Source organism: Danio rerio, chromosome 9, assembly GCF_049306965.1.
Source record: "Danio rerio strain Tuebingen ecotype United States chromosome 9, GRCz12tu, whole genome shotgun sequence".
NCBI classification, from domain to species: domain Eukaryota; kingdom Metazoa; phylum Chordata; class Actinopteri; order Cypriniformes; family Danionidae; genus Danio; species Danio rerio.
Genome location: NC_133184.1, coordinates 44,903,160 through 44,918,503, shown reverse-complemented (window position 1 = coordinate 44,918,503; position 15,344 = coordinate 44,903,160). Strand labels below are relative to the sequence as shown.

Below are 15,344 nucleotides of genomic sequence, written 5' to 3'. Positions count from 1 at the left end.
TAATTGTAGTATTGTGCATTTTATTGTTAGTAACTGTAACATCGTTGTAACGGGGGAAGCAGTGATTCATTTGATTACTCGTTACTGAAAAAAGTATTGCCGTTAGTGATTTATCATGCAGTTATTCCCATCACTGGATAAACTACTTTGACACAATGTACATTGTAAAAAGTGCTATAGAAAAAAAGATTAATTGAATTATAATTATGTAAATGGACAAAACATGCTGAGGTAAGAAGGTGGGCCCATGATAAAGCTCTATCGGAGCTAGGGTTGGGCGATGTCGACCAATTTGGCATCAAACAATGTCTGATTTGAAACATTGCGATGGACGATGACATCGTCGTCATAGGCGGAGGTGAATTAATTAGTTATTAATAATTAATTCATTCATAACAAATTATTATTTGTAGCCTTCTGGTTCAACTACCTGACCCACATGGCCTTTGTTTTACCCATAAACAAATCATGAATAAATTAAGTTGCACACAAATTACCACCTGTCAATCACTTTGTGGGAGGTTGGTCGGTAAAAAAAGTGCACAACAAATGTAGTAAGTAAAAGTGAAAGGTTGAAGCAGTGTACTGATGCTGTCACTCGTTACCCTATAGATTCAAAAGACCGAAGAGTCGTTAGAGAGACAAGATTAATTGAATATCAGGTTTAACTACTTAAGTAAGACGCGATCCAGCAGTACATCCTTGATAAACTGTCCAATGTGCACTGCTCTCTGAAGAAGCTTAGATGAGCGCATGACAGTGTGTATGGCTGTGTGTGGTCACGTGATATGTGTTTTTAGCGGATGGAGGGCTGTTCAGAAAAGGTAGGTAAAACAAGGTGTGTATGTGGATCATATTTGTTCTAAAATGCCATTTTAACACTAAGATGTATTGGTGTAAACGTGGCCTGAGAGTGTATTTTTCACGAGCGGGTTTGCGACGAGGCGGGGTGCAGGATTGGTGAGGCCGGCTAAAAATTGTGTTGTCTTGGCCATCGGCGTTTTTATTTTTTTTAAATGTTTTTTAATTATTATTATTTTTTATTTTTATTTTGTACATTATACAGCTTTACAGAGATCCAACAATTATTTATTCACATCATTAATGAAATATATAATGATATTAGACAATAATAATGCTTTTGCCTGTTTATTCTTGCGCAGCTTACCAATGATTTTTTTAGAAATGGTAGACATGCTCTGGTCTGTTTTTCAGAGTGCTTCTCTGACATTTGCTTTTCTCTTTGTTTTATATATTTTTAGTCTATTTTCTCACATTTTTACAGTGGAAATACACCAGCACACAGATTTGATATATGTGAGATGACAGCATTGTTATTTTTGAGCGAACTTTTCCTTTTAAGGCTTCAGGCAAAGGTGTTGGGTTTTTCTTTTTCTTTTCTTTGTTCTACTTTCTCTGCACGTTTTCCATTTCTGACTGTGCAGTGACATCATGACAGAAGGAGATGAGACTCAACCCAGTTCGTATGCTTTCATCCTCAAACTGCTTTTTAGTATCTGCCACACAAACTTCACTGCTCAAAACAACACTTTTTTTGATGCAAGAACTCCAGTTAGAGAGAGTTTGTGAAACAGTCATGAAACGAACCTCACTCTGGCTCATGTTTGATGAGCCATTTTTATTATTATTTATTTTTTTCCTGCTGAAAATGTCCCAAGCAGATGGAGACGGTGCAGGCAAACACGCCTCTGATATCCTGTGAAAAATGTTCCTCAGACATTATGAATCCAAAATATTTTCCTCTTCAGTTACTCTGGCTGGATTTGTTTTGCAGCAAGGCCTTGTCCCTCCATCCAGTGTGTTGATTCAGCTGAGCATATTTGTAAAGACAGCTGTGTTTTCTCTCTCTTCCTGTCCACACACACCACTTGTGGAAAGCAGAGTCTCTTCATTTTTCACACTGCGTACAGTAAGCACAGACATGGCAATCGTAAACATTTACATGTAAAGCACAACTAAAAAAAATGATGTCTGTGTGCATTATATAACATGAAATGAACACTAACCAAGTACCAAAAGAGTCAAATTAGGAATTGTGTAGCATAAATGTGTTGATCACCAGTAGGACAATACATTTGAACAATACTAGTAACAATATCTGAGAAAAGCTGGCACGGTGGCTCAGTGGTTAGCACTGTCGTCTCACAGCAAGAAGCTCGCTGGTTTGAGTCCCAGCTGGCCCATTTGACATTTCTGTGTGGAGTTTGCATGTTCTCCTCGCGTTCGGGTGAGTTTCCTCTGGATGCCCCGATTTCCCTCACGGTCCAAAGACATGCGGTACAAGTGAATTGGATGAATTAAATTGGCCGAAGTGTATGAGTGTGCCTGTGAATGAGTTTATAGGTGTTTCCGGTTTCTGGGTTGCAGCTAGAAGGGCATCCAATCTGTGTAAAGCATATGCTGAATTAGCTGATAAATCAAAGACTAAACCGAAAGAAAATGAATGAATGTCTGAGAAATAATGTGGTTCGTGTGATTATTAGATTCCAAAGACTATATTGTAATTCTATAAACATGCTCCGTGTCAAGTTAGCAGCTCATGATAACTGAAACTGGGTTTTCATCGCATTGAGGTGGTTTTGGACTTGCTTAAAATATTTATTGTGAATAATGGCAGATGCAAACGCATTTGTCAAATAAACATAGCAAATATCACACACATGTGACTAATCCGCTGTCTCTGTTATGCTTGTCGTGTTTACTGTTGGTTGCTAGGTTGCCAATACTATAGTCAGCCCCTCCCACAACTTGATGGAAATATAGCTCTACATTTGTGAATTATTATTTATTTATTCACTTATTTCTTTATTTTTTGCCAACTTTGTAATTAGGATGGAAACTCAAGTGTTTTCAGTGCATTCAATGCTATGGAATCAAAGTAACATGCTCTTGAAAGTTTAACATGGGTTTTAACAACTTTTTAAAAATTTCCAAAAAAAAAATATTGATAATCTAGTCAACGAGCTAGATTTATTAAAAAAGTTGTTTCTCGGATTTTTATTTATTTTTTCCACGGTTCAGTGGGTTAACAATTTAAACCAAAGAAGAAACCGCTTTAAATAGTAGTTACTTTTATTAATTACTTTTACAAGTAGTGTAATTGTATTACTCTACAAATAATTTATAATTTATTGTTGTTAATTGCATGTATGTTTATAGTAGGTCTTTGACTTATTTTATTTGTCATTTAATTCAATAACTTAAGTTTTAAAGGGGTAGTTCACCCAAAATGTAATATTTTACATTATTAATTAATTTCTCTTCCTAAAGCGGTTATTAACCTTTATGAGTTTGAGTATGAAAATGTAAAATAATATATTTTGAAGTAAACCTGTAACCATTGACGCTGCTTGACATCTGTAAACAGGTTTGTTTTGCATTAATGGCCTACTGATTATACATTTATCCTGCATATTACATGGATGCATCCCAATTAGGTTATTAAGTAGACATGAAATGTTGATTTGAGCTGACATTTTATTATTTGAGGAGGAACTGCTTAGTGTTGTGAAGGGGAAAAACAATAGTATGGTTACAGTAATGCTAGGCAATTTAGTCTAAAATCCATCCATTTTTTATTTAATTGAACATATTAACTTGATTACGATTAATAAACGATTATTTTATTTTATTTTTTACCCTCATACTTCACTGATAAGTTTTGTACAGTAAATGTGCTCACATACTACAAGTGAGAGATGTTGCTTTTTTATATATATACTTTGTGTTTTAGAAAAATGTGATGCATACAAACTGTTTTAGTAACCAAATACCAATCAAAGACCCCCCCCCCATCCTGACAGAGCCATAAAAAAAGTATGTATTCACATGCAAAAAAAAAAAATACATAAACAAATAAATGGAAACTAAAATAATAATAATAAATATAAATGAAAAAGGGCAATTTTGTGAAAATAAAGAAAAAAAAACCTTTAAGACATTGACATTTCAACACATACATTCCAATGAAAGTGAAAAAATATGTTAAAGTAATTCATTCCAAACACAGTGCGCATTAACACAGTCTCATTGTTTGGGATTATTGAATGGTCAGTCCATTCTTATTTAAAAAAACAAAAAATCTGTAAAATATGGGCATTTTTTGTTTGATTAAGTCAATCTTTCCATTGCTATACACAGACATTTCTTGTGACAAAGATGACTAGTTTTCCAGTGAATGGCAATCAGGTGCTTCACATGCAATACAGTAGTCACAGATTTATAAAGTTCTGTTCATATGACTTCAGTGATAAGACAGGTGGGAAAAGATTAAGAACACAGATTTTAGGGCAAGCAGGGATTTCTTTACCAATAGTTTGAGATTACACCTATTAATTCTTTCCAAAAGGATTGCAAGTGCTCACATTGCCTAACACAATGGAACAGTGTGCCCTTGTATGTCAAACATTTTCCACAAACGTCCAAAATATTTCAATTAAATTTGTTTACATTTCCGTTGTTATACATGTTATCATTATTCAATTATATTGGATTAGTTTAAAACGGGTATTGATTAATAATGTTTGCGCTTAAAAAAAAACACTTTCTTCCAATTTTCTGTAACATCCATCTGATAGCCATCAATCCAAGCCAAGTGAAAGATTTTTAAATGAAAGGAATTTTAATGTAAATAATAATTTTATTGTAATAGAAAATATACTGTCTCAAGGCATCTCTGGTACAGCTACCAGTCATCGTCAATGTAGTGCAAACGTGCAACATGTAGTTACATTTTTTTTTTGAGAGAGAGTTCATCGGTATGCGACTGCACGAAGGCTGCTCCAGGCCATACCAGTGCATTTGACGCAGAAGTATAAATAAGCCTTAACAGTGCGATGTCACATGAAGCCTGGTTTATACGTCTGCGTCAAGTAATCGGCATGACCCACGGCACATGCAACGCGTGTAGCTGTGCATTCATACTTCTGCGCACTGTTTCTGTTACTCTGCAATAACACTTCCGAAATGCTAGTTGGCAGTGAGGTGTTTGTTCCTCTGTGTCGAGTTTCTTCACTGGTGTTTTGTTTTATCTGAATACTTCCTTAAATTACAAGTGGTTCAAGCTTGCTCATTTTGAGGCAGGAACTGGCGGACGTGCATCAACTTTAATCATGAGGTAAACACAAAACAAAACTTTCCCTCTGGAGCTCCTTCACAAGACTCCACACTTGTAAACAACCGCATCATCGGTCCCGCCCACACTCGTCAGTGCTACCAAACCGACCAATCACAGAGCTTGCAATACGTGTCATTGCAACGTGTAGTTACATTTTTTTGAGAGGTGTGCTTGACGCAGAAGTATAAATTAGCCTCGACTCCACACTTGTTATGGAAAGTAATTGGAAAAAATTTACCTGAAAAAATGTTATGGATTATAGGTTCTGAATGTCGATTTCAATTACTTTTTGATTAATTGGCCAGCCCTATAACAGTATAGTCCAGGGGTGGCCAAACCTGTTACTGGAGAGCCAGCTTCCTGCAGATTTCAGTTGCAACCTATATCAAACACACCTGCCAGTAATTATCATGTGGTGTTTAGGTCCTAATTAATTGGTTCAGGTGTGTTTGATATGGGTAGCAACTGAAATCTGCAGGAAGGTGCCTCTCCAGGAACAGGGTTGGCCACCCCTGGTATAGTTAATGGTATAGTTTGTCAATAAACAGCAAGTATAAATTGTTTTTGTAAATATTTTTATTAGCATTTGTTTTAAGGTCTTTTAATTTAAACAAACAATGCATACATGAAATAAGTATTGTTTTTTATATTCTTTAAAGTATTTAATATCTATTTATTCTTTATTTTAATCGAGTTTGTACATTTTCTCCATTAAAACTGGCAGCAAACTCTACATAAAAAGCCTCATTTAACATGAGTCTGCCTGACATCACGTGACTGATTTTGACTCGGCAGAAGAGCTGCTTCACCTGCAGAGTTTGTCCTATATACCTCAAACATCAAATAAATTATTCATGGATATTAACCTTGCGTGACATTTTCTGCTGCAGGAGGTCTCTAGCGGTTTTCAGATTATGCTACATTACACACAGATGTCTGTTTAATTGCTAGCATTAGGGAACGGTGCACTTTGCTCTCCATTTCTTCACAGAGATGGTGGGGATTTTATGTTTTCAGCAGTAGTGTTAAAATGACTTTGGTCTTCAGAGTTAACAGAGTTAATGTTTTCTGTTTCAGGTGATTCTGGTGTCTGCCAACAAACTCACACGCTACATCGAGCCATGCCAGCTTACAGATGAGTTTGGTGGGAGTCTGCTTTATGATCATTTGGACTGGGTGAACAAACGATTGGTGAGAAATAAATCACTTTATTTGTATTGGTCAACCACAGTGATTCAGAGTTTGTAATGTGTTTTCACATAGTTTGCTAATCAAATTTAAACAGCATTGTGAAAATCAGCAGATTACTGAAATTGATACCCATAAATGAGCTCAACTGAACTGTTTAATTGAATGGGGTATATGCACAGGGCCTTTTAATTTTAGCCAGCCAACCTCAGCACTTCCAGTAAACTATCTTTCCTTTATAAAATTGTCACAATTAAGGTCTGATTTTTAAATAAATCAGTGATCTACACTGCCTGATATACAATATAAAGTAAGTCTCAGACCGGACAAGAGGCACTGCATTAAATTTCATCTCCCCCACCATGTCTTTAAAATATGACAGTTTATTTTACCCCAGTATTTTCAATGGAGTGCTTAGTCTATTGGTAACACTTTACTATAAGGTTCATTAGTTAATGTATTTACTTACATGAACTAATCATGAACAACATGATTTACTAATGCATTATTAACATCCAAGTCCATGCTTGTTAACATTAGTTAATGCACCATGAGTTAACATGAACTAACAATGAACTACTGTATTTTCATAAACTAACGTTTATTAACATGAATAAATACTGTAGTAAGTGTATTGTTCTTCATTTGTTCATGTTGGTAAATGCATTAATTAACATTAAGTAATGAACCTTATTGTAAAGTGTGACCAGTCTATTTAACTGAATTTATTGTAGTTACATTACAACATTGATGCTGTAAAAGGAACCTTATAAAATTAAATGTAGTTACATTAAGCTTTCACTGGAAGTTTATCATTGCCTAAAAAACAATAGCTGTGCATAAAGCCCATTGACTGATAAAAAGGAGTGATTTTAAAAGAGGGATAGTTCATTCATCAAAGCTGACAATTCTATCACTCTTCACTTGTCACAAGCCTGTTTAAGTTTATTTCTTCTGTTGCACACACAAGATATTAATTTTTTTCTTGGAATATCTTATTTTGTGTTTAACAGAAAAAATGAACTATTTTGGGGGAACTATCCTTTATTAAAAGATCGCTGACATTTTGATGCGTTTCAGGAACACTGTATGTTCAATAAACGTGATATTTTCTTTGAATTGTTAATGACGAATACAAGTAAACATCATTAAATACCTTTGTTATTTTTTTCACAATTCCAAAAGATAAAATATATTTAGTCAAATTCAGTGTCATTTTATTAATGTTTATATCTATATGGTTGACCTCTTTTAAAAACTGTCTAGTTTCCTGTTTATTTAAATTCTGCAATAAGAAATAAGACTAATCTTTTAATATAACATTTGTAATGCTGTATAACTTGAATTGTTCTTTTAGATGTAATGTAAAAATCTAATTCAGATAATTACATTTTTTTCCCATAATTTTACACATTTTATTTTAGAAATGAAACTTTGCAGACAATGTTTTATTTATTTATTTTTACAAATAATTTATTTACTTTTTGATTGATTTACAAATTCATTTTTTTATAATAATGCAATTTCTGCTGGTTTCTAACACTCTTCAGAATAACTTTTTGTGTGTTCAACAGAAGAAATTAATTAATAAAAGTTTAGAGCTACTTGAGTAAAATAGTCAGGAAATTTTCCTTTTTTGGAAAAAGTACCAGTTTAGTCTGCATCTCTCATAATTTTGCAATGTATAAAAATGTTAAATATCATCCCAGGGTATCTGCAGGGTCTTAAATAGTCTTAAAATGGCCTTAAAAAGTCACTTAAATTCACTGAAATATTGTCTTGTAGGTCTTAAATCATTTTAAATTGGTCTTAATTTTCCCTTGACTATGTAAAGCTACCCAATCGATCCAACACGCATTCTATCACCAACAAGAGTGTTTTTTTTTTAAGTTATGTTGAGAAATATTTAGGTATACAACTTTTTTTTTTTTTTTTTTTGCTGGGCCATTGAAAAATCCTTAGCATTTAGCCTTAAATAAGTCAAAAATTTCATTTTTTATGGTCTTAGTGTCTTAAAGTCTTAAATTTAACTTGGTAAAACCTGCAGAAACCTTGCATCTAGAAACTGAAAGATATTGCAGTGTGTAGCTACAGTACATCACCCTGCCTTTGTGTCTGTTTCCTTAGCGATTTGTTTTTAACTGCAGGTCTTTTCATTTTGTTCCTCTTTTAGGTTTTTGAAAAATTCACAAAAGAATCCACGTCTCTTTTGGATGAGCTTATCGTCATCAATGAAAACGAGAAGGGAAGCCAGGCAGAGAAGGACAGGTATTTTATGTCTCATTATCTCCAGACAAGAGCTCTTAATTAGCACTGCTGCTTTAAGAGCCACTGTTTTTCTAAGAGTTATTAGTTAATGTTAAAGGTGTAGTTAATGTTGTTTGAATCTGCCAAACAGTTCATTTCTTCTGCGAAATCAAACTGTTTAATTAAATGTGTTCATAATAGTTAGTAACAACAACACATGTATTGTTACATTTTATAGGTCTTCGGAGAGCAATATTCTGCCTTCATTTGATCCTGAAACGGTTCTTCAAACTGGTGAGTCTTGATCTGTTCTTCCTGTGTTCCTCTGCTTGTAGGCTTTAAATGTCATTTCAAAAATATTGGGATTTTTTGGAAAAACTGTCTGGAAAATCAGGTTTTGGTTTGGGGATTTTCACTGTAATGTTGCATCCAGCATGTGATGTCAACGCTGAAGCTGTTTTTCCAGCTGGTGTGTGACTCCATTCTGTTTTATTGGTGGGGTAGAGCTAAAAAGTTGGCTTTAGTGCTGTTTAACACTCTAAAGTGATTTCACAGCTTTTGTATTTGAAGTTAAATCTGGTTTGTAAAGTATGTTGACTCTACCCTTGTGAGGTCTCCTACGCTCTGCCCTGTGCTAAAGAACTCGAGTCCCCAGTGTAAGGCACTTGCAATAATCTTTTATGCTTCAACTAAATAGTTACAGACATGATTGTGCACCATTCAGCATTTATTTGAGAATGTTGTTGTTTTCTGTGTTCTATTTGAATTAGTCACAAGGAAATAAAAATGTACTCCACCATTTTACGTGGATACAATGTAAGATGGAGTAAATAAAGACAATCTTCAGTTTCATTGCGACTATAATCATACTAAATTATTAGCTTAGTGTTTTTTTGTTTCTAAATTTATAGTGTGTCATCCCAAACCCCTGAGACCTTTGATCATTTTTAAGGTATGAGGATATTTTTTGATGAAATGTGAGCGCTTACTGATCCTTAAAACAATCTATATGTCATCAGCAGTGTTGGAGAAAATTCCTGTTCAAAGTAATACATTACAATATTGAGTTACTCCCCAAAGATGTAACTAGCTAAGTGGAATTTACTGTGTAACATAGGGCTGGGCCAATAAACAATTTATTTAATCACAATAAAAGTTTGTCAAAAACAATGATAAGCTCTGGACTTTTGTTAACTCCATTGATGTAAGAGCCAAACGGACAGCAGAAATGTGCAACAATGGGAATGTAGAAGTCTGTTGATATTAGAGATGCACCGAATTTTCCAAAAATTATCAGCCACTGAAAATAGGTCTTGCTGTTTAATGGACCCTCTCATTTTTGTGGCTTCAGAAATTGTTAGGATACTCTCAAATCTGGAAGTATTTACAGCGGATATCGAAATATATATCCTTATTGTTCAATATGGAAAAGAATAATCGAGATAGCATTTTTGCCATATCACCCAGCCCCAGTGTAACATGAAATGTCACATAATTTGGGTAATTATGGATGAATAAATAAAAATGCACTGTACCAATACTTAATCAAATTGTGATATGAACTGTGAATGTTAGACTGTAAAAAGACTATGTTAATATGAAGACTACACGCCATGCCTGTCTGTGTCAATGAATGGCATGGTTGCTTTTAAAATGGACTTACTCAAGCATAAGTGAAGTTAATAATGTTTTCAATATTCAATTAAATTTATCTTTATTTCTATAGACCTTTTTCATGGCTGCTGCATGGAGGGCGCCATAGCGACCAGCGTCTTCCGGTAAAATGCTAAAAACTTCCGTTTACAGCGTGTACAACTGGTAATTTGATCGGGTAACCCGTTATAATCTGTCACATGTGGTTCAAGCGCGTCAGAAATACGAGAAAAACGTTATCCTAGTTCACGTGTCTGCCGTCAGAAATACAGTGTGTCAGCCTGTCAGCTCAGCGGCTCTTTAACACACACAGAGAGAGAGAGAGAGAGAGAGAGAGAGAGAGAGAGAGAGAGAGAGAGAGAGCAAACCAGAGTACTGGCATGAAACTGAAGAGGTATGAAAGTCGTGCAATTTGCAAAATTGACCAATAAAAGTCTGTTATTGATACTCTGCTGGCTGATTTGCTGTTCATTCTAATCGCGAGCCGTTTGTGTTTTATTTTGTGTGTTATTTTTACCACGATTTGTGTTTTTCTGTCATTTCGAAATGACACTAGCCTATATTTTCACTTTGTCACAGTTATTAAATCAGTGTGTCAGTGGGACAGTACAGGCTACGTGTGTGTCAAACATTTTGGTGAATTACATTTGTTTAGGCTGGTTATATATTTGAAATAAAGAGAAAATGTTGACTTTAGCGATGACAAGGCTTCATTTAAACTGCAGAAGATGTTGTCTGACAACGAGGGGAAAACGCCTCACAGCAGCTGTTTTCCATCCTATTAGATTGCATTTGTTTAAATGATCAGTCCAGGAGATGGTGCTGATGGACAACAGTGTTAGTTCAAAGAGGATAAAAGCAGGTAAAATAGATTAAAACTATCGTTTCAAAGCTGTCCAAATGTGACTGTTTACACTCATCAGCTGCCGACTGAAGTTCTTCGCATTCTCCTTGCGCATACACACAAAGCCTAATGGGTAATTTTGCGTTCCAAGAAAAAGGTCTATAGCACTTTTACAATATAGATTGTGTCACATCAGCTTAACATAGTTGTTCTAGTTAATTTAAACTGACAGTTCAGTTTTCGGAGTTGAAGTTCAGTGTGATTTAATTTTCACTACTGAAAGTCTAAACACTTAAATCAAATCCATCAATGTGCAGCTCCACAAGTCCCAAACCAAGCAAGCCAGTATCTGCTGTCTCGCTAGATGATGAGCTGCTGAAGTTCAACTGCAGCTTTATAAAACTCTAGTCATGCAGTTCCTTGTTTACATTGATTCTTGCAAATCTGATTTTGTTGTTGCTTCTGATTTGCAACTTATTAAATTCCCCTCCTGCACAATTCAAAATGCCAGTTTAAGACCCTTTAGAGCCTTTCAAATCTTATTTACACTCTCAAATGTGAGCGAGTGGGTTGAATAGCATCGTATTTTGAATGAATTATAAAATTTACTTTGATTAGCGGCACAAATGCAAATGCAACTGTGGCACAAAATCATTTTTTATTACTTATTCTGTATTTGATTCACTTGCATAATGTGAACAACTGACTTGATGTATTCATGTAACATTGTGTAAATTATATTTTAGCACAGATGGGCTATCACATTAGCATTCATCACTTTCTTCCTGCTTGACATGTGGCTTTAAAACACTGCGTTGCCGTTTATGTTGTTGACGTGGATTTTTTGCTAAACAATATTTTTATCCTTTGTTGTGTTCCTCTGTCACAGGACACGAACTGCTCTCAGAGCTCCAGCAGAGGCGTTTCAATGGTTCTGAGGGTGGAGGAGGTGGAGGAACAGCCTGGTCACCCATGGACGATGAGCTGCTCGCTCAGCCTCAGGTGATGAAGCTCCTGGACTCTCTGAGGGAGCAGTACACAAAGTATCAGGAAGTCTGTCGGCAGCGCAGCAAACGCTCCCAGCTAGAGGAAATCCAGACCAAGGTCATGCAGGTAAAACACTGGGGGATTTTTAGGAGTAGTACATGGGGGAAAAAAATTGAGAGAGATCGCCTTCAGGAAATTGGCTTGTGCTGTAGAAAAATTGTCCATGGGTTACTTCTGGTGCTTTTATCAGTCAGCCATTTTTGTGTTCTCTTGGTTTAGGTTTTTTTTCAGCTAGTGTTAATGTGCGCTTTTAGTGACGGGTGGTCTAATTTAGAAAATCTGCATGAGAGACCTTCCTAAAAGTAAATGTACACCAGAATAAATGTGAAATAATTTCTGAATTAATTATGATTTAAAGTGGTCCAATTAAGTAAATATTTCAATTAAATGCATATAAATTACTTGGAGCTGCAAAAACTCTTCCATCAAGTTTGTTTTTATATAGATGCATTTTCATTGGAAGCGCACAATACAATAGGTGGAAAGTTTGTACTCTGTCATACTCCCTGATTAGTTCAGCACACAAGTACAATTGAATGAGTGGGAAAGCAAGTGAATGAAAAGTGACAAGAGTGACAACTACAATCATAAACCATGTGTTTTGGTGAGAAACATCAATGTATGATTGTTTGTTGTTCTTTCTCACAACATGTCCCATAATTAAGGCCTTTTCAAATTTTGAGTATTAAGATTTTTTCATTTGGATTGTGAACATTATATATTTTTTTATTTTGCTTGAAGATAGACAACAAAAGCTTCTCTATTCTAACGAGATAACATTTTCAGCGTCTGTTTAAAAAAATCTAAAGTTATTGTTATATCCAGTAATTGTGGAATAACTCCAATTCATCAGATCACTATAAACCACTAAAGATTTGATAATCTTACTTCTAATATAGTAACAGAAATTTCAGATTAATATTAAGCATTTTTTTTAAGTTACCTGTTGTTGTTGTTTAAAATATAGAAAATACAGTATGAACAGTGCACAATAGACAATTGATGTCACATGGTTTACTTTTTTTTTTTTTTTTGGACTTGGATATGCTGGTTCGTCACACATAATGATCTCATATTAATTCTGTAGCTGGACTTTTGTGGCTCTTTGCATGAATGTGACCTTGTGTGTGTTTACAGTATGAAAGCAATGTGATCTGAGGTGTTTTTAACTACCTCTAGAATTAGTTGAATGTGGATAAGCTCAATTTAAATTTACGGTGTACTCGCCGAACCGTAATTGAGCATGTCTGACCTCCAAATCATGCTTTGTTTGAGTAGTGTGAGTGCTCAATCGCAACCATGCCTTGAGTGAGTACACCCTTAGACCCACTTCACGCTGAAATTTGGCATTTGTGGTTACTTTGACCCCTTGTAGAGGGGTTGAAAATACATGTCAATGTCAGGTGTTGGTCTTGCCAAATATGCTTGAGACTTGTCTTTGTGCTGTGATCTTTCCACAGACTCAGCGCAGGATGTTGTAAAGTATGAGGGATTTAAAATATTATCCGCAAACCATTTTGGTTTTTGATATTTTGCTAAATATTATTCTGATTTCAAAAAGTAAACATTACCAGTAGGTGTTTGTTCCGACTGTGGCTGTGCTGTCGACCGAATCAGCAGTTTTTAGAGCAGTTTTTGGTGGTGTTCCGCATCACAGTTTCAATCTTTCTATAAAAATGATTAGTCACCACAGTGCTGTGCTGTCTTCTTGAATGATTACAAAATGCACTCCAACACAATTCTCCCTGAGAAACTGATTACCGTAGAGAGTCACTGGTAGGAGTATTGTGCCAATAGTACATCTATATAGTGTGCTTTTTGTCCACTTCATTAGTTCATATGAATTGAATTGGATTCAATTTTTGTATTAAAGTGTTTTGCTTTGATTTTTAAACCGACAAATTGACATATAAAAACTTACCAAAAATATCACACCAGTCAGGATGTAAAAAAAAAAAAAAAATAGAAGTAGCAGTCTTTTTTTTCATTCATCAAAGAATCACAGCTTCCAAACAAATATTAAGCAGCACTTTAACTGTTTACAGCATGGTTAGTAATCAGAAATGTTTCTTGAACAGCATGCAATCAGCCTATTAGAATGATTTGTAAAAGTGTGGATGATTAGACTGACCTTTCTTTGAATCGCAGGAATAAATTACATTTGAATATGTTAAAATGAAAAGTAGTTGATTTAAATTGATACATTTCACATTATCACTGTTTTCTCAGTGTTTTAGATTAAATAAATATACATTTTATTTTAAAAAATCTTTCTTTACTAAGCAGGACGGATTTTTTTCCATTTTCAGCTGTAGAACTTTTAAATATGGTGTAGCTTTTGTTTATGGTCTTCTATTAATATTCAGGCTTCCCAAACTTCTTGAAAGTACATAAAAGTGCTTGAATTTCAGACATATGAATTTAAGACCTGGGGTCCAATCTTCGTACATGGATTACTCGGTTAGCTGGATTTAGTTATTGACGATTTGACACGAACCAGGATCGTTTCGTTCTTTAAAACTGATCCGAGAGTTGTTGTCATAGCAACAGTTCTTGTAGCAATATTACATTTATGCAGTCATGCACTTGTTTTGACAGCTAATATTACAGTGATTTGATTCTTCACACAAGTTGCAGATGCCTTTACCAATATCAAAATGCTTTTTTTAACATTCAGTTATTCTCTACATCAATTAAGAAACCGGCTATTGAATACTACTATGGCTACTATAGTAAAGAAAATCTGCTCTAAAACCAAATTAATTGCTAAATACTCTTGACACTTGAAAGTGTAAAGCCTGCAGCCTACAACAAAGGTGTAAAGGTATTTCGTATCATATTTAACAAACTGTTTCCTATAAATTTGATGTAATTTTGCTCACATGGATAATTGAATATTAATCAGATGATGTCATTATGCTGTTGTACTGTCAGCCAAGCGTTGCATTGCTGATCATGTTTTCGAGGATTGACAGATCTGTCCTTCACAACACATGCAGGGATCTCAGATCAGTTCATCCAGACATTTTAATACGATTCACAAACTTGAAAGAGACCAATTTAGCAGGAGATCAGATATCACGATTAAAAGATCCAGGATCTGCCAAATCATCTTAGATCATTTAAGCGAGGTACGAAGAACAGACCCCTGGAAAGTTCATAAAAACAAATGTAGGTTCTTGAAAGTGCTTGAATTTTTTTTTCTGCTTTTAGAAACTGAATGAAAAA

General features: G+C 34.8%; 1 protein-coding gene across 3 annotated transcripts in view; it reads left to right on the top strand.

Annotated features, from left to right (window-relative positions):
- sestd1 (SEC14 and spectrin domains 1) overlaps positions 1 to 15,344 on the top strand; it is a 63,937-nt gene that overhangs the window by 29,297 nt on the left and 19,296 nt on the right. For all 3 annotated transcript variants that reach the window (XR_012384881.1, XM_005167875.6, NM_182881.2), the window contains exons 7-10: positions 6,215 to 6,328; positions 8,499 to 8,593; positions 8,811 to 8,866; positions 11,959 to 12,182. Coding sequence is in view for 2 of the 3 variants with exons in the window: in XM_005167875.6 (XP_005167932.1) it covers positions 6,215 to 6,328; positions 8,499 to 8,593; positions 8,811 to 8,866; positions 11,959 to 12,182 (489 nt within the window). In the remaining variant the exon portion in view is untranslated. The remainder of the gene's footprint in view (positions 1 to 6,214; positions 6,329 to 8,498; positions 8,594 to 8,810; positions 8,867 to 11,958; positions 12,183 to 15,344) is intronic.